The sequence below is a fragment of the Dermacentor albipictus genome, chromosome 1 (genome assembly GCF_038994185.2).
Source record: "Dermacentor albipictus isolate Rhodes 1998 colony chromosome 1, USDA_Dalb.pri_finalv2, whole genome shotgun sequence".
NCBI lineage: Eukaryota > Metazoa > Arthropoda > Arachnida > Ixodida > Ixodidae > Dermacentor > Dermacentor albipictus.
Genome location: NC_091821.1, coordinates 313,824,002 through 313,842,979, shown reverse-complemented (window position 1 = coordinate 313,842,979; position 18,978 = coordinate 313,824,002). Strand labels below are relative to the sequence as shown.

The following is an 18,978-nucleotide window of genomic DNA, read 5'->3' as shown; positions in this document are numbered from 1 at the left end:
TGTTGGAACACAATAAATTCAGTAAACTCTTGGTGATACGAATTTCACGGGGTCATGTAAAATATTCGTAGCACCCAAAATTCATATCATCATAAGGCACACAAAATTAAGAAAAATGTATTTATTTTTAGCAGAAAAATTTCTAACACTATGGAACCCCATTGATATTTTTCTCGCTGCTGCATTTTTCCTGGCTGCTACATCGCATTTTCACGGTCCCAACCTAAATCCCATTGGGTTCCATGTATTGTGCTCCCCTTGATACATCGCCAATCTGTAATAGTCCTATATCTTACATTGCATTTGAATGTGGCAGTCATGTAAATTTAATGGTGCAGCCAGCTTGTACATTGCAGCAAGTGACCGGTGCGTTGCAACAAGCTACCGGTGCATTGCAACAAGTGACAGAAGTTTGCAGTAAGCGACCACTGTTTGCAATAAGCGACCAAAGTTGCACAAGCCAAGCACTGCCCATCTGCACAGAGTAGTTGGCGAAGCACCGAAAGCAAAGTGCGCATCAGTTAAAGCCTACATATCTCGGTTAGGGTAAGCCTTGTGTTCATGGAAGGCACATATTTGCCTGAATAAGTTATCATAAATGCACTTCTGAATTTGTCTCGTATGATGAACAAAAATTGCCAGAGATGTGGCCTCAATGTGGTCATCCTTGAAGGAAACCTGGGAGTCTGTGGGCCACACTGTTGGAAATGCTGGTGTTTACAACAAATTAAAGTGCATCAAAAGTAAAAAGGGGCACGAATGGAAAAGGTAATGATGCTAGTACATGCCACATATACTCTCTCCTAGTTATATACAGTAGACTCGCGATAATTCAAACTCTGATAATTCGTACTTTCGGTTAATTCAAACAAAAATCAAATTTTTGGTTGGTTTGCCATGTTTTCAATGTATTTTAAGGCTGCTTAATTCAAACACCGCAATTCGGTTAATTAGTACTTTTTGCTTGTCCATACCCGAAAATTATCGGCTATCGTTGCCACCACTGGTGAAAAATCTGACTTCTTATATCACCACAACAGCGGAAAATGTTAAAATAAGCGCACTATGGCCTAAAAAAATAAAAGAAAGCGAACAAGAGCCTAACAAACAAACGTTCAAGACAAAAGCCTCCCGAAGGGCACATTGTTGCTCAACTTTCCGTGGCTTGCTAGCATGCTTGCTAGCCAGTTCAAAGCAGGAAGTTCGAAATTAAAACACATAACCCTCAAAACTTGTGGAAATGACGACTGTCCACCTGCGTTTGTCAAAACGCTCAAAACTGACGTAAAACCTGACGTAAAAACAAAGAGCACGAGAAAAGGAAAAAAAAAAAAGGTGCGAAAGTGACGCGAGTAGCATCGGCCGATTCCGAATCACGTGACCGCTCGCGCTTTTCTTTCCCTGGTTGGTCGCCCGCGTTGGTAGCATCATGTCTCCGCGGGGGAAGTACCGAACCCTTTCTGGTGAAAAAAAAATTGGCAGCCATAGAAGAAGTTGAGGCTGGAGCGAAGAAGAGTTCTGTGGCATTGAAGTATGGAATCACAAAAAGTACGCTGACAACGATTGTGAAAGCGAAAGACAAGCTGCGAAACAACGCAGGCCATTTCGCTCCCGACAGAAAAAGGCTTAGGGAGGCGGCGCATCCAGAGCTTGAGAAGGCAGTTTTTCTTTGGCTAAAGTGCGCTTGGAGCTGCAGTCTACCAGTAAGTGGACCAATCCTGCGAGAGAAGGCCGAACAACTGTCTTTGCGCTTTGGAATTGAAGACTTCAAGTGTAGTGATGGATGGGTGTCACGATTCAAGGAGCGACATGGCCTCACTTTCAAAACAGTAAGTAGAGAAGCGGCAGCGGTCAATGAGGCGGTTACTACCGACTGGCAGCAGACGCGTCTTCAGAGCCTACTGCTTGAATACTCCCCGGCTGACATTTATAATGCTGACGAAATGGGACTGTTCTTCAAGTGCCTTCCTCAGCAAACATTGTGTCGCAAGGGGGAACGTTGCACCGGCGGAAAGCTGAGCAAGGAGCGGCTCACAGTCATGGTTTGTGCCAATATGGATGGTAGTCACAAGCCCGAACTTTTCGTTGTTGGCAAATCGAAGCGTCCGAGATGCTTTAAAGGCAGCCGAACTCTTCCCGTTTCTTATGCAGCAAATACACGTGCATGGATGACGCAATCTTTGTTTGAGGATTGGCTGCGGAAACTTGACATGCGTTTAAGCGCGATAAAAGAAAAGTGCTGATAATAGTGGATAATTGTCCCGCTCACGGTGACGTGGAGGGGCTGGAGGCAATTCGTCTTGAATTCCTCCCTCCAAACACAACAGCTGTCCTCCAGCCTCTGGATCAGGGGGTAATCAAATGTCTGAACATAAACTACAGAAAGCTACTCCTTAAAGGGATACAGAATAAAAATCGAAGAATATAGAGAAAGCCCCACAATTGCATTCCTAAGACACGATTGCTATAGTATATAGTCATTATTTGGGTTACTTTTGAGCGGATGGCTTTATTTTTGAGTCTCTATGAGCGGCCACCGCGTCACTCGCAAAGCGCACCTGACAACAAGCCGGCGGATCTGACGTCACACCTACCCTCAGCAGCCGCGGAGCGAGCTGGCCAGCTGCGCAGTTTTGTTTTCCTCGCGCTGCGCAGTGCAAAACGCAAAGTTCTAGTGAGAGCGATAGCATGAGCGGAACTTATGACTCCGACTTGGATGAGCGGCCTACTGAACGACCACGAACGATAAAGGCGTATGCCTACGATCCGTCCGCGTCGTCAAGCGAAATTGACGACGACCCGCCGCAGCAGTCCCCCTCCGCAGTGCCGAGAGAGTCTGGACCAACAAAGTGGTGTTTACACTGTGCATTCCATGTACACGCGTTCGCCTCGGGAGATCAGGGGCGGCATCATAGGTGGAAACCAGATTTAAACGCTGTTCCTGCGGCTCAGATCGCAAGCTCCCACCTATCACGAATTAGTTAGCGAGACGAGAGGCGCACGCCTCATTGACAGTGTTGCTTCCGGGGTGGTGCGCCCAGCGTGATTCACTCACGCAAACGCTTTGCCATGTTTGGCTTCAACAGAGCGAGGACGCTTATGCTTCAGGCTATGCAATGTCAGGCGACGTAAGGAATTTACTCTGCGTTCTGCGCAAAGCGGCTTGCTCCGCCCGCTTGGATGGGTAGCTGCTAGCGCGTAAAACATGAAAGCCATCAATGCAGAATACAAGTGCCATGAGTACACACTGTACAAAAAAAAAAAACGTAGAAATCGTTAGATATTGACGCGTGTAGACCTCCCTGTACCTACGCCATCGGAGCAGGTGTGGCCGGCCGCGTGAGCATAACAGTAGCACGGCCGCGCAATGGACGTGACAGTAGGCTGTCGACTCTCGCGCGGCAGGTGCTTGATGCGCGCAAGTAGCTGTTTTGAGAATAGATGCGATGAAGCAACGGGTGAGGATTGGAGTCAGGCATCTGCAGTGACTGAAATGCGCCTCTGTAAGCAGAAACGCCTTGTTATTCATGGAGTGAAATAGTACATGCGCAGCGGTTTCAGCGTCCCGTTGTTTCATCGCAGCCGAGCACTCCTTCCCTTGGTGCACACGAGATGGCGCCACCAGTCTCATGCCGGCAAATTTTTTTGCGTCAGCCGTCGCTTCAGACGATGCGGATTTCGATTCATTCTGGCAGAATTGGCCAAACATCTGGCTCAGAACGTCGTACAAACGACAAATTACGGTCAAACGGCACCTGTGCGCAAAACTACAGCGTGAACAAGTACGCGAGAAAAAGACTACCGCTGCCTGCCGTTTTCACATGCGCACAGCAGACGCTCGGCATTTTGCGGCGTTGACACGGCTGCTCCACACATCAAACCACAAATCCACGAGATCAAAGACGAGGTTTTCGAACAGCACACACGAGGAAGCGGTACGAATGGGACGGTCGAACAAAGAAAGCGCGTTGCTGCAAACGTCAACTCGCCCCTTCGCGCGCTCAGTGTGGACGATCGCTCGCACTGGGCCTCGAGGTGGGTAAGTGTGACGTGATATCCGGTTTCGCCAGAGCTTTCGGAGGAGGCCGGTAGGTGCTGTGATTTGAGAAATATTCACTAAAATAATTACTTTTAGCTCACTTCTCCTCAGAAAGAGTGTTGTTTTGGTTGCTCTCGGTGCGACAGCTATCACTGGAGACAGAAATCTCGGTGACAAATTTTTTATTCACTATCCCTTTAAGAGGATGCTAATATGCATAGATAATTCCATGTCGTACAGCGTAACACTGCTGCCGTCTGTGGGAATGCTAGCTGACGCATGGAGTGCAGTAACATCGGCAACGATACGGAACTGCTTCCAGCATGCCTTCCGCATACCAGGCCACACCAGTGATACCTTGCCTGACTGCGCTCGAAATGAAGGTGAAGACTGCCTCCAAATGGAGAGCGATGAAGCAAGGCTAGTGCTTTCTGCACTCCAAGCACACAACATAGCTGCTGACCTCAGTGAATTTGCGGCTGCCGATGATAACCTCTGCGTGTGCAGGGAAGACACCCTGGACGACTTGGTGGCTGAGGTGCTGCCAGCACAGTACAGCAGCGAAAGTGAAAAGGAATCAGAAGAGCAATCCTCTGTGACAGCAGCACAGGCCTTCCACTACCTTGCCGAGGTCTGCAAATTTCTGACTGTAGAAGAAAATTCTCAAGAACAACTGGCTGCTCTTAGTGGAATAGAGAACTTTGTTCTTAATGCACATGCAAAGAAAAAACAATCAGCAATTCTTGATTTCTTCAAATGGTCTAGTCAGCCATAGATTTCCATTAAACTTGTTCTGGATCCGTCACCTTTGCTCTGTTTTTACTGTGTAATTAAAGAGTGAAATGTTTAAAATATGATTTAAGTGGATAATTAATTGTAATGTGCACTGTAATCTTGCTCAAAGTCATATATGCGAGAACTTCCGATAATTAAAACTTCCTGATAATTCAAACAAAATCCTGGGGTCCCTTCGAGTTTGAAGTAACGAGAGTCTACTGTATTTTTTTAGTTTGTTTGGACGTTCTATGCAAAATGCCTTGGCTCCAAATTTACTTGTGCAAATTATATCAAGTTCATTTAACTGCAAAGCTAAACATTGGTGGTGAGTATGAATTGTATGAGTGCCCCAACTTCATGTTCATATTTTTGTCATACTTTTACCTCCCATAGTGTTCTTTCAAATATGCAGAAGTGAATGTGCGAAAGGCTGAGTTCCCAAGTTTGTTGACAATTTTCTAAATTTCTTAACTTTAAATCAAGTCTATATACTGCAAAATGCAGTACATACTGTTCCAGTTATTGTCCTGTGATCACTTGAGTAAACCGTGTGGCACCACCTCTGAAAAGTAAATTGGGAGCCCATGTATGGAGTATTTCTTCTGTTTGCATCACCAACTTAAATAATGTATTATTTGGACTGTTGGAAACATGTTTGTACAATGGTGCACTATCCATTGCCACAAGTTCTTTCTGAAAGGCTCAATATTCTGATAAATACCTCTTTTACTTTATTGCCGCATTATGGGCACATCCGGAAATATACAATTTTGAAGAGCCTCTTGAGTTCATGAACATTATTGGCATCATCTCTAACCTTATATGTAAAAAAAGAACAATAGTAAAGGCATTCCACTATTTATGTTATTGCCAGTGTAGTGTCGACTTACACAGTTGAAACTATTTTTAAATTTTCTTGCCATATTAGGACACCTCCACATAAACTGTGTGTTATATTTTCCCCATGTGGCATAATTTTTCCTTTCAGTTTTGATGAACCAAGCAGTCAATCAGCATCACAAGATGTGCATGATTCTTTGAAACCTGCAAAATAGAAAGCAATGCACCAAACTTGAGCACCTGGCTTACTGCTTTCAGCTGCAGAATAAATGGAACTTAGTCATGATACTTCAGTGAACAGAGTCATCTTCATGGTTGAAATTCTTTGTTTTCATTAAACCTGTATTAAAGGAGTCCTGAACCACCCCCTCAGGCTTGGTGAAAAGACATAGCCCACAGATAGCATATGCTGCTGTGAAGTTTTGCAGTCATGTGCAGCTTGTGAAGCTCGCAAGCGGAGTGCGAAGTCACCTTTCTAGCAGACGCTCTACTTTCAACAGAAGCCCGCTCCTCACCTTTTTATGGACATGTTATTTAGCAATATAGCAGATTCCCATACACAGCTGCTATTGGCCAACAGCTGACATCGATCAAGGAGGGTGTTTGGATCAGTGCGCTTCTTCCTACTGTTACTTGTGTATATTTATTGATTCAGTTTAATAAACAGGTTGAAGTAAGCAAAAATCTGCTTTCAAGCCAACTATTGTCTGCTCACGCTTGGCCGCGGCCTCCTGCATAGCATTTAAACTTTGGCCACCCTGCTTATCCGTGTCGTAGCCATTGGGTCTCGCTAATTTCAACTAGTTTTGAACACTCAACTAGTTTTGAACGCTTGTTTAACCTAAACCTGCATTCAGCTCATGGACCCGATGGAATTTCTAATCATGTTTTGAAACAATGTTCGAGACAGATAGCGCCTTAGTAATATTATTCAACAAGTCACTAGATAATCAAAAACTGCCCGAAGATTGGAAGACAGCCAACGTGACTCCGATATTTAAAGAGGGCGATCGTACACACGTAGGCAATTACAGGCCGATATCTTTAACTTCCGTTTGCTGCAAGACTCTCGAACATGTCCTGTACTCTAATCTGATGAAACATTTTCAAACGAATAACTTTTTCACTTCGGCTCAGCATGGGTTCCGCTCTGGTTTTTCGTGCGTAACACAACTAGCCGAATTCACTCATGACATTGCACTCGGCCTGGACCATGGTGAACAGATAGATGTACTCTTTCTTGATCTGCGGAAAGCATTTGATGTCGTCCCACACAATCTACTTTGCTTAAAATTATCATTCCTAGGCCTTCCTGAACATATTATGGCTGGATAAAGGATTATTTACACCTGCGCAAACAGCAAGTTGTTCTTAATGGGGTAAACTCGGCTCCAATGCACGTGCTATCGGGAGTGCCTCAAGGCTCTGTGCTTGGGCCTCTTTTGTTCCTAGTTTATATTAATGATTTAGTAGTAGGCCTTAAATCAACAGTTAGACTGTATGCCGACAACTGCGTCATGTATCGTGCAGTGAAATTCTATGCCGATATGTCTGTCTTACAGGACGACCTTGAAAAAGTATCTATTTGGTGCAAGCGGTGGCAGATGACTCTGAATACTGTTAAATGCTACCATGTGCAGTTTACAAAGAAAAAGAAAAAATTCCCCAGTTCCACTGCGTAAATAATATTGCACTCAGTACCGCTAAGGATGTTCAGTACCTCGGAGTTACGTTTTCTGAAACGCTTAACTGGACTAATCATGTTAACTCAATTAGCGCGAAAGCTTACTGTCTTCTTCACTTTTTCCGACGAAATTTTAAGCATTCTCCTTCATCACTGAAGGCAACCTTGTATTTAACAAACATCAGGCCTATTCTAGAATATGCATGCTGGGATCCATACACTAAAAACCTCACAGAAAAAATAGAACACGTCCAAAAGCAAGCAGCACACTTCGTAACAGGAAATTATAATTTTATTACCAGAGAATCGAGAATACAGGAAGGGTTGGGTTGGAAAACTCTTTCTTCACGCAGGAAAATCCTAAGATTGAAATTCCTTTATAATATATATAAAAGTAAAACTGGTATCGACAAAACACTGTTCATCAGAGAGCCACATTACGTTTCATCTAGGAGAGACCACGCTAACAAAATTAGAGCTTATCAGTGCCATACCAATGTGTTTAAGTATTCATTTTTTCCTAACGCGATTAGCGATTGGAATGAGCTCCCTAATGAAGTAATGGCAGCTTCTAGTTTTGAAAATGCTACTGAGAGCCATATTCTTTGATTGTTCTGTTATTCATCTCTGCACATACGCAACTTTTTTTTCTGTTTTGTTAGTTAGTTACTTTGTCACTCACTTTGTTTTATACTTTGTTAGTTTCTGTTCCGCTTTTGCGAATTTCAGTGCTTAAACTATGTTGTATTTACTGATGTATTCTTTTGATGTTGCTGAATATGTTTCCATTGTGACCACCTGTATTTTAACCCCCCTACGATAATGCCGTATAGGCGATGTAGGTATACCAAATAAATAAATAAATAAACTAGCCTTGAACCCCGCGAAACCTAAGGCCAGACCACAAGCACGCTTGCCAGTGCATGGTCACTCCTGACCGCTCTTGGTTAGACGCCTTAGCAGACTTACTTGTTAGTTCTTCTGTCCCCCCCCCCCTTTCCGGAGCGTAGTCAGGAAGGCGAGGATATAGAAAATTTCCGGGGATTGGGGGAGGGAGGGATGATGTTTCAGCACCAGCACATCCGCCTTGGACCCCCCAACTCCACCCTTCGCTTTTGTTCCCAGATCGTTAATGTAGCAGGTATACAGGCTGTTTCATTTTCTGCTCCAAATAATACAGGGTGCTGCACCGATGACTTGTGATAGGTGCATTTACACATCTGCTGTCAGACTGTAAGGCTTGGCAGCCAATACAGATAAAGTTTTAATTAGCAATTTTAGAGGCAATATTGCATTTGCAAGATTGAAGCCCGACAGACATATGTTGCCCAACAACAACGTCACAAAAATCGTCATAGGTGCTATGGTGTGCAGTATTTTGGCTGTCGCTAGCCTTGAACCCAAACGAAAATTAAGTAGCCTGTCAGTGACGCTGATCTCCCCACCTCGTCGGAAAACGCCACCTGCTTCCTTGCTGCGCGGGTGTCAATGCTATGACAATCACGAGTTCTTTTCATTCTGATCCATAAAGCCTTTCTTTATTTGCTGCTATTGGCAAACATGATCATCCGAGCTGCGGTACCGCCACAACATTGGAAACAGAATAGAGCATGCTCCGCATCGATTCCTGGCGTCACATGCAAAAAATGACAAGGCCACCACGAAGCCTGTGCCAGCGAAAGCTAGCGCTACTGTTGGCCTACACTCGCAATGTAAAGGATAGAGAGATAGACGTCACTGGTGCACTATTTGATATTTCTTTTGGTACTGCCATACTGGGCCGTCCGCAGCGCCAAAGTACTGCAGGCTCTAGCACCCAAGACGATTTTGTTTAGAGAAGTTTTGTTGAGTTAATAATATGACTTTGGGTCCTCAATTTTCGAGTTGCAGTGTTTACTCTGTAATTGGTAATTAAGCAGTTGTTTAAGATATCCTTATTGATTATCTGCCATATTTTGCACGATACCGAGTTCCTAGTGGTCACAAATACACAGAACTTGATAAAATACTGGGAGATATCCACACAAAATTCACCATTTTGTAAAATTCTGTGCAGCACAGAATTTCTGTTTTGTAAATTTCTGTGCAGACACTGTATTTGTGACATGAAGTCACACAACAACAACAGCAATAGGAGGAGGAGGAAAAGGAAGAAGGTCAACCAGACGCAATTCCGGTTTGCTACTATAGACAGGAGAGGGTGTTTAATGGAAGAAAAGAAAGGAGAGGGAGGGAAGAAAGAAGGTACTATCAGTATGAATGCGTGCGGTTGGCCATAGCTTCATGCCTATAATCAGTCACTGAGGCTAGTCGATTTCATGAAATGTAGCAGTGCCCGCATCGCTTTGTGAGACTCCGACGCATGGGGCCATGGTCCGGGAATCTTAGTTTCTGAAAATGTTCTGCTATCTAATCGGTTTAACACTTCCGAAAAACGTTGCATTTTATCTCATAGAGATTACAAAAACACAACACGTGCTCGATGCTCTCTTCACATTTGCACGAGTCACAAATCAGTGTGTTGGTCATTCCAATAAGAAATGAGTACGCTTTTGTAAAAGTCACCCCTAACCAGAGGCGACATAGTAAAGTTGCATCATGGTTGGAGAAGTTTGATGAAATCTACAGCTTCAATGTAGGATCCAGCCAGTGGAGACTGCAGTTGGAGAGAATCGGGGTGTTCCACAAAGTTCCAGTCTTGGTTTAAACAAGTAAACAACCCCCCGCATATGAAGTGTCAGGGTTTCTTTATGGACTGACCGGGTGGCATGATCAGCAGGGTCATTTCCCACGATGCTACAGTGCCCTAGAAGCCGTTGGAGGATGATGTCATGTCCGTTTATGAGGGCTTGATGGAGAACCTCTCTGGTCTCAAACACCAGTTGTTCATGGGTCTTACGTCATAAGGCTGACTGCATACTCTGAAGGGCTGTCTTGGAGTCAAAACAACCCACTTTCGAGATTTCGCTTGTGTGATGTAATTAATAGCGGCTTGTAAAGTGGCAAGTTCTGTTGCCGTAGAGGTCATTGTATGGGGCACTTTGAATGTAATTGTGACTTGTAAGGCCGGGAGGATGATAGCAGCGCCTGTGGAGCTGGTGCCTGAGACAGATCCACCAGTGTAAATGTGCATTCTTTGTTCATATGCCTTCTTCAGTAATGACAGTGTGAACTGACGTAAAGCCACTGTTGAATGACGAGTGTTTGTAATTCCTGGAATCGTGAGGCGTACTTGTGGCTTTCGTAGACACCAGAGGTGTAACAGTTGTCTTGCTGCTGGGTAAAAGCCAGACTGAAGGTAGCCTTGATGTGTCGCAACAAGTTTTGAAAATGTGGCTTGAAGTCCTTGTGCTGGCAAAGCAGCAATATAGTGACTGGGTAATGTTTCTCTAAGGTTGTCAAACGTTATATATGTTAGAACCAAGTAGTCTGTAGCAATCACGATTGTTGCATGAGTCGAGGCTCATCATGGTTGTCCAAGACTTGTCCGTAGAGCCTGGTCTTGCAAACTTTCTAAAGTATAAATGTTTGTTTTACATGTGTTCGCCAAAACCGGCAAGCTGTACCTTAAAAAGGCCAGAAACCGTGCTTTGTACAGCTGCAGCATGGACCGTATTGATGTGCCCCAGGTTTTTCCACGCAGGAACCTCATGATATGTACAATCGAAATTAGTCTCCCCTTCAGGTAGATGCAGTGGGGGCTCCATGAAAGGTCCCCGTCAATAATCACGCCTAACAAGCGGTGATGCTTCTGGTATTTGATACCCTGGCCATTGAGAGAAACAGGGTACGGTGCCATGGGTTTACGCGTAAACGTGATTAAAGCAAATTTTTTGATGGACACACTAAGGCCTTGTTTGCAGAGATACGAACACGTTTAGGTGGCTGCCTGCTGAATTCTTGTGCACACTTGAAGACGAGTCACCAGAGAAGACCAAAGCCAAATATCATCAGCGTACATTGATAGGTGAATCGTCTTGGGTAATATTTCAGCAAGGTCAACCATAGTTAGGTTAAAGAGAATAGGGCTCAATACCCCACCCTGTGGGACGCCACCGTGACAACAGCAAAATGACAAAGGGATTGTAAGTTATGACTATGACTGTTTTTTATTCAACACGGCAAAACTGATACAAAACTGATACAAACGATACAAAACTGATAAATGGAACACTGTGTACATACTGACAACACATAAACCATGGTGGGATATCAGCACACTGCACATGAAACGTTTCGCTACCATTTATGCCCCAGTCAAACCAGCAGAAAGAGGGGCTCTTCAGACATATATGATGCCACCCCCCTCCCCCCCCCTCTCCATTACTATGCCACTGCACTTAGGGAAACTATTGAAGTGTTTTAATATGAGGCCTGTTCATGTAATATTTGTCTTGTGGCTTCATTCCTTCTCCCTCAACCAACATTGAGGCATTATTCTAACTTGGGACTAGGTTGGGCTGCGACTAGATTGGGATGGCTGCGCTGGCTAACAGTCATTTTGTATCTGCTTCTAGGTGGATGCACGTTATCAGCAGTGCAGCCGTCAAGAAAGCCTGAATTTGCAAGCAACTGAAGAACAGCATGTGTTAGCTGCTCAGGCATGATGGGAACAGCACAAGACATTAATGCAAACATACTATGATATATACCTTAGTATGACTTATTGTTGGGCTAGTTGGTATATGCTACTTAAAGTGAATTAGACACACAGCAACAGTGGAAGAAAAACTGACAGTAGGACAGGGTGTCCTGTCCTACTGTCAGTTTTTCTTCCTCTGATCCTGTGTGTCTGATTCACTTCAAATATACTATGGTGTGTTGCCTGGACATAGTGGCTTGAGCTCCAAGATAGTGCTGAAGCCCGGACTACAAATGTAGCATGACTTGGTTTAGTACAGAAAAAGCTGTTCCCTGACATCATTGCTATCCTTCCGGCTTTTTGCAGCAATATGTAGACGTGAAAGGAAACTAATGTTGCCATCACTGCTTCATCATTTTGGCATTGAGGCAGTAGGCCAGCTCCACTCTGAGACATTCTTGCATTTTCAACCACATTGAACAAGTTGGTAATCAAAGAATGATGCTTCAATGCCTCTTGCTTCATGTGCATGCAGTAATATTTGGATCCCTGATCAATCACTGGAAAGGTGCGTTCCAGTGTTTAGCTGATGGTCAATATGATGCTAATGCGAGGTGTCGTCACAATGTCTCTGCAGTGAAAACACTGCAAGATACTGAAACATGGTGCTAGGCACTCTAAAAACTTCACCATTCATTTTACTGACATTCATTGTGTTCAGTGGCTGTCCTGCTTTGTAGAGCTTGTTTCTTAATGTTATAAAATGAAAATAGAAACTAAAATTGTGTGCATGCATGCATCTTGGTAAGACTGTACGAGATTCAGAAACTGTTCCAACAAGCCTGACATGCATTGGGGTGCTAAAGCACCTGCGAGATTTCGTTGGGCACATACCTGTGGGCTGTTGGCCAATCCATCATGAATACATTCCAGCCCACAGTGTGCAGCTGTTGTTCATATGTAACTTTCTCATTCTCCTTAGCTTGGAACATCCTTAAGGAGGAGGGCTCTCGGAAAGCATTCCAGCAGAGGCACATAATTCCCAGGGCAACTTTTTTGTGGAAATGAGTGATTACATTGTCTTACAAATTCTTATAAACCCTGTTTGGACAGTTTTCCTTATCACGACTCGTGTTTGTTGCTGTCATTGTGGTTAAGAACATTCTTAGTAGAAATTAAGGATGCTTTGCAGTAACATGCATGTGTTTTCACACTCATTGTTGTCACTTGTATATTGAAAACACGGATGCATCTTAGTTAGCTGAAAGCTAAGGCGAACATGTGATTTTAATTTGTCTTATTTTTGCCTCATTCTTGGATGCTGTTTGGAAAATTAATTCTTTTGCCTTGCTGTTGAATTTGTACTCGCTGGCTTTCTCTGTTGTCTATGATTGTTTCTAACTTCCATGGCCCTTCTCTGTATATATAGCTTTCATTCCAAACAACGCTCCTCTGACCATTGCTTTTTGATGTGCTGTTGTGCTCTATACAAAGTTTCTGCTGCTGTAATGTTTATTCTGCATGTCAAACAGGCCTTTTATTCAGTACAATCAGTACACAGTTTGTAAAAATGCAGTTAAGCCTTAACAAATTATTAGATATAAAGAAATAAATTTAAATTTTGGTTGATCATGTTTTTGTGAAATGACATATTCTTCTGCTATAATGAAAAATTTTTGTTTGCACATGCCTTGAAATATATATATTCTCGTAGAAAAAATGTCAAATACAGTCGCCAAACAATTTTTGAGATGTCTGATTTTTCCAACCTGTCCAATTATTCGGGTTTTCTTGCAGCAGCACCACCAGAAATCGCTACTTTGATTTCAGACTCCCACTGATACGGCGCTGGTTAGGCCTCGCAGCCAAAGCAATGTGGCTGTGACGAATATTTCCCCATAGCTGACAGAGTGGCTGTTGGAAAATTGCCATGGGAAGTTCATAATCAGTGTTTGTTCTTGTAGACTTGGCGATCAAACGTGAGATCACATGCCTAGGCTGGACTGGCAGCCATAGTAGCAGAGATAGGATCCATGTGCGGTCCCTCGCTCCTCGTCTGAAAAGTCTTTTGGGAGCAACTTGGCAATAGCAACTTAAAATAGCACTAATTGCACAGTTGCATATTTGTGGTGGTCCAGAGCACTTGTATCTAATTTATCATTGTTTCTGTGCCTTAGATCAGCATAGTAAACTGGTGGCAAACCATCAAAATTTACAGCAGATCCTTTGCTGGCTCATTGGCAGCACTCTGCTTGCATTTCTTATGTGTGGACCTGATCACGCCCTTGCCCCCTCCCCCCATGCCCCTTCGATACCTGTGCAAATGCTTGTGATGATCATCGGTAATAAGAAGGCATTTTCTTGCCCAATGTGGCTTTGTTATAACGAGGTTTGACAGTGTGACAATCCTAAAGCTTTGATGGCTCTGGTGCTACTGTGCCTGTTACTACTTAAATCATGCTTTAAATGTCACTTAATGCAGACACCTGTAAAAATATCAAGCTCTAGAGGATGAGCACATTTCACTGATTGTGTGAAATGATTCGAATAGAATGAGCTGCTGTGACTGTGCAGTTCATAGTTAAAAATGCCCATCTGCCAGCAGCATCAACCAGTGTCACCACCTCTGGTTGTATTATTGATCATTACTGGACAGATTTAGTCAAAAGCCAAGGACATAAGCATGAACCTACTAACTGAACACATGCTATCACATTTAAACAGTTTTGCAGCCATGCGTTCCTTGAACATTGTCTTAGAACTGCCAAGTGATAACATTGACAACCTTCACTGCACGAAAACTGTTGCGGAACCCCCCTTAACAGCTTTGCTGTAAAAGCAACATCACAGAGGCAAGTGCCTATTTTAGTGTTGCTACCAGTGTGTCACAAACTGTTTCCAGCAGGTGCATGGCATTTCCATAGTTGTTTTGGCTAAATGACCTGCTTTGCACAGGAAGAAGTTTGAAACAAGACAAAGCACACCCTACACAGGTCACGTCCCATTCCAGAGTTGTTCCTGTGCAAACCAGCATGTTTGTACAAAACAGTGCACAGCTAAAGCTCAATATAACGAAGTATTTAGCTTTTCATAACCTGTTGTCCATAAACCATGTATATAGAACCTCAATATAACAAAGTGTGTTTGTATGCGATTTCAATATAACGAAATTTCGCTTCCGCTGCAAAGGAATGCTGATACAATAAATAAAAACTTCCGCGGACGCCGATGGTCAAACGATTGAATTACAAGCGTCTGCTTGAAAATGCACCAGTCAAATCGCGTGTGGCGGGGCAAAAGTGATCCCCGCAGTGGAGCCACATCATGTTCTGTAAAAGTGCAAGTGCTGTAAGATCCTATCGCGGCCCGTGCACTTTGTGCTTTAAGTGCGAGTGAAAGTTTGCAAGAGTGCGACAAGGAAGATGGTGGCTTCATGAGTGCCGCCTTCCCATTCGTAACGCGATCAAGAGCGTGCGGGGTAAGTTGGCGCTTCTCAATTTTTGGCACACGTCTCGGCCATAGCTGTGCATGGCTGTAAGCGCGACTGAGTGCATAAGACAGTCGCGCACCCTGCTTTAGAAGTAATCTGCCGCGTATGCAAAGAGTGGGTGTGCCGAGGCAGCGTGGGATCATGCTAGCTATCTTCCTGCGCATTTAGTATTGGAGGTTGCGTAATCTCAAGTTTCGGTGACTCGATGGAGCGAGAGGCAGACGAAGCATTCGCTCCCCGCTGCTGACGCTGTCAGACGCAGAGGTGGAATGCATGCGAAAGCGTGGCTGGCTTCGACCGCTTACTTCGTACCACTGATGTGAAGATATTGTCGACGTGGCATGAAACCGTATTATTTGTCGCAGACTACCAAATTCATGAAAATAAATTGTTTTCGCATTCAAATTTGCTTTTTCCAATTGTCCGATAATTTGGAAAATTCTGCAGCCCCTTGTAAGAAAAATCGATTGGCGACTGCACTTATTTGCATAAAGGGTCGAATTTCAATACAACGAAATTTCGATATGACAAAGCAAATTGCCAGTTTTACCTCATTTGTCATATAGAGGTTTGACTGTATAACCAATTGGCCCCAATTGCAAGTCCTACTTGCGTGCCTTCTGCCCATGTACCTTTGTGCTAGCAACATTGTTTTAATTGTGCAAACCAAAATGCGAAAACACCCGTGTGCTTAGATTTAGGTGCACGTTAAAGAACCCCAGGTGGTCAAAATTTCCGGAGTCCTCCACTACGGCGTGCCTCATAATCAGAAAGTGGTTTTGGCACGTAAAACCCCAAATATTATTAATTGTGCAAAAATCAAAGATGTCTATGTATTTTAGGCTGTTAGCTGAATGTTGATTCTAAGTGACTGCAAGACTCGCCATGGTGGTGTAGTGGCTTTGGTATTGCGCTGCCAAGCCCGAGAGCACAGGATCAAATTCCGGCCATGGCAGCCTCATTTCGATGGAGGGAAAATGCAACAACACCCATGTACCATGCATTGGGTGTACATTAAAAGAACCACGGATGGTCAGAATTAATCTGGGTCCCCAATTATGACTTGCCTCATAATCATATTGTGGTTTTGGTGTTTAAAACCACGGAATTTAGTTTTAGTTTAAGTGACAGCTAACAAAAAGTCTCAGCCTGAAGGTAGCTTTGGTAACAACAGCTGCCTTTTTGACAAATTGTGGACGAAATGAGGCAAGCAAATGAGCACCTCATGTCGTGAAATGCCCTTGGCAAGCGCAATATCTGCAAAATTTCTGCATGTCTAATATAGAAGGGAAAGCTGTGGAGCTCTTACTTTTCATCACACTTTGCTGTCCTCTTCTACAATGACACTTGTTATGCCTTAACACCTAGAGGAACATTGTTGGTTGGGAGGGAGAGAGCTAATCTAATTTTGACCTCTTGTGGTACCTTAGTCTAAGCACATGCTTGCATTCTTGCATTGTTGGAATGTAGCTGCAAGGGTCAGGATTTGATGCCACAACCTCAAGCTTAGTTGCAGCGTGTGAAGCCCTTTTCTAGTGATGTAACTTAGTAGTGCAAAAACAAAGGACAAGACAGAAGGGAAACAACATACATAAGCGCTAAAGTGTCTTCCGGTGCTGCCCCAGATATTGAGATGAGTTCTATATGAGAGAGATGTGCATGCCAAGTTGACTGGCCATGATGGACTTGGGAGAAAGCCAAGCTGCAGCCCTGCAACATACTGTGTGCAATGACTGGGAGAATGGAGCTAAGAAATGTATAAATGATACACTTTCTACAGGTATTTGTTGCTCTGTGCTTAGACTTAATCGTGGGAAAATAAAAATGGAGTTGCATACCTTCCATGCAATGCCCGAACATGAACCAGTCCTGTCTTTATGTTCTGCCCTCTGTGTGATCGTGTTTTTGATGCTAAAGTGGTTATTTGACCTGAACATGAGTTCACTGGTGCCAGGCTGCATAACTTTGTTATTTAAACTTGAATGCACCTTCACTGCTTTGAGGTTAGAGTTGCCATCTGGACAATTTTTCTCTGGCACACCCAGTTTTTCCCTCATAATGCCAGCTGCCAGTTCGACCCTCACATTGTTAAGCCTAAGGGCACGGGGATCAAACCCCAGCAGCCACAATTTGATGGGGGTGAAATGGAAAAAAACACTTGTGTACCATGCATTCGGTGCACATTAAAGAACCCTAGGTGGTCAAAATTAATCCGGAGTCCTTCACTACGGCATGCCTCATTGTCATATTGTGGTTTTGGCACATAGAACCCCCGAACATAACTTAAATTTTTAGCCCACACATTGTTATGCCATTTTCCAGTTTTACGGTTCTCTCTAAACTGGCAAAAAACTTCCATCACAAGTGCTCTGTTGTGCATTCATGCATAGCAAACAACTGAATCATTGCGAGCGGCTTTATTCATAACCTTTAAGCTGTTCGCTGGTGTGAAACTGTCGCATTATTCTAAGTTGTCACTTTTGCTTCTGAGCTTTCTCTTGAGAGTCCAAGTGTGATTCCTGCTTTTCTCTGATATGTTTTCTTGGCGGCCACCCTCTGCTGATGCTTGGCCTCATAAGCAGAATGGATGTACATTGTTCGTTCTTCTGCGCCCACACAATCCTGTGTTATGGAAACCATGCTCAGCGAGCTACTCATTTTACCCGCTGGTATTCTCAAGTTTTAACTGCATACCAAATTTTATATAAAGCCTGTCAATAAACACCATTTGGGCAAGATTTCTACTAGGCATATCACCTGTTTTGTTTGAATTTTTGCAAAGAGTACTTAAAAAACATGCACACCCCACCCCCTTCCTGGTGCTATCTTCTTTTTCTTGGCCGAGTTGGCAATCATACTTGAGAAATGTCATTACTGTGTTACCTCGTATATGTACACTTTACAGCCAAGTTGCTTTTTCACCTGTGCGATACATTTCCATTTAACATTCTCATAATTAGATATGCCCATAATAATGTGTGAGAATTTAATTTGCATTATGTTGTCCTAGATGTGTTTTCATTGCACATTAATTGGCAGATCTGCAGGATAATGTGGTCCCCATTGCTGATTTCCATGGAAGCTGTGTTGGCATTGTGTGTCCAGTGATGTTCAGTTTGTTTCCATCTGCATGCTGCCCCAATACCTATGTATAAAAAAAATTTATGAAGGCAGCTAGAGTTATCGTTTAAGGCTCTGTCATGGTATTTGATTTTTGCTCCCTTGTGTGGCTGTTTAATGTTACATATTAAAGCTGTCGATGTTTGTTGACAATAAAAAAGTTTTGGCTGTGTTTTGCCTACCTGCCAATCTCCTTGATTGTACAGTGTATGGATTCTTGAGAATTTGTATTCTAAAGAAATTATCATATGAGCAGCATTCTCGCACAACACAACATTTTCGAGAAGCAAGAAGTATTGAGTAAAAGAATGGAAATGTCGGTAAGTTGGTATTTGTTCTGCAAACGAATCCACATAAGTTGCGTAGTGATTTTCCCTGTAATTTCTCATAGTCCAGGTTTAGTGTACACTTTTTTGCATGAAGGGTTGTGGAGAATGGGTGGATGA

The 18,978-nt window shown here is 43.5% G+C and overlaps 1 protein-coding gene across 2 annotated transcripts in view; it reads left to right on the top strand.

The window, feature by feature from the left end:
• Positions 1–18,725, top strand: part of LOC135904609 (FERM, ARHGEF and pleckstrin domain-containing protein 2-like) — a 220,828-nt gene extending 202,103 nt beyond the window's left edge. For both annotated transcript variants that reach the window (XM_065435478.2, XM_065435463.2), the window contains one exon: positions 11,858–18,725. In XM_065435478.2, the coding sequence (XP_065291550.2) occupies positions 11,858–11,900 (43 nt within the window). In that variant the 3' untranslated portion in view covers positions 11,901–18,725. The remainder of the gene's footprint in view (positions 1–11,857) is intronic.
• Positions 18,726–18,978: the final 253 nt, after the last annotated feature.